General features: G+C 61.9%; 1 protein-coding gene across 1 annotated transcript; it reads left to right on the forward strand.

Annotated features, from left to right (window-relative positions):
• Nucleotides 1-3: 3 nt before the first annotated feature.
• LOC103584762 (cadherin-5-like) lies at nucleotides 4-312 on the forward strand (the record flags this gene model as incomplete). Its single annotated transcript, XM_008565639.1, has 1 exon — nucleotides 4-312. A coding segment is annotated over one exon (309 nt), but the record flags the coding sequence as incomplete, so codon positions are not given.
• Nucleotides 313-784: the final 472 nt, after the last annotated feature.

Genomic DNA, 784 nt, shown 5'->3' on the forward strand with positions numbered 1-784 from the left:
CCGCCGCTGTACGCGCGGGTGCAGAAGCCGCCGCAGCGCACACCCAGGGCACACGGCGGGCCCGGGGACATGGCCGCAATGATCAAGGTGAAGAAGGATGAGGCGGACCACGACGGCGGCGGCCCGCCCTATGACACGCTGCACGTCTACGGCTATGAGGGCTCCCAGTCCGTCGCCGAGTCCCTCAGCTCCCTGGGCACCGATTCGTCCTACTCCGACACCGATTACGACTTCCTCAACGATTGGGGGCCCAGGTTCAAGATGTTGGCCGAGCTGTATGGCTCGGACCTCCAGGAAGAGCTGCTGTATTAGGGGGCCACCGCCTTCTGGGCCTGGGGACCCAAACACACTGGAGCCCAGAACAGTCCCAAGCGGGCACTGAGACCTCCAAGACTGGCACTCACTGCCCCGCCCAGCACCCCTTCCTCCTAGGTCCCAGGGACCTCACCATGGTGGGGGCCGAGGGGTAGCAAACTCCAGCTCCCTGAAATATCCAGAAACCTACTTCAGTGATGGCTACCCCCTAAATGCTGGGAAAACCAGGCGAGTGTTCTGACTGGGCGCAGACATCCCTCGCCTCATCACCCCCAGACCACCGACCTAACTTAAAGTCTTTTCTGGCTCCACAAGGCTGCAGAGCAAAGCAGCCTGTGTTCAACTGCTAAGGGAGTGGATCTTCCCCTGTAAGCGCTGACCCCCCTGGTGAGGCTGATGCGGTCCTGGTGCCTATGGCAAAAGGCAGAATGGCATGACCTCTGGGGCAAGACTTGCTGCAGCCCAGTCC

Source organism: Galeopterus variegatus, unplaced genomic scaffold, assembly GCF_000696425.1.
Source record: "Galeopterus variegatus unplaced genomic scaffold, G_variegatus-3.0.2 Scaffold103217, whole genome shotgun sequence".
Taxonomy (NCBI): Eukaryota; Metazoa; Chordata; class Mammalia; order Dermoptera; family Cynocephalidae; genus Galeopterus; species Galeopterus variegatus.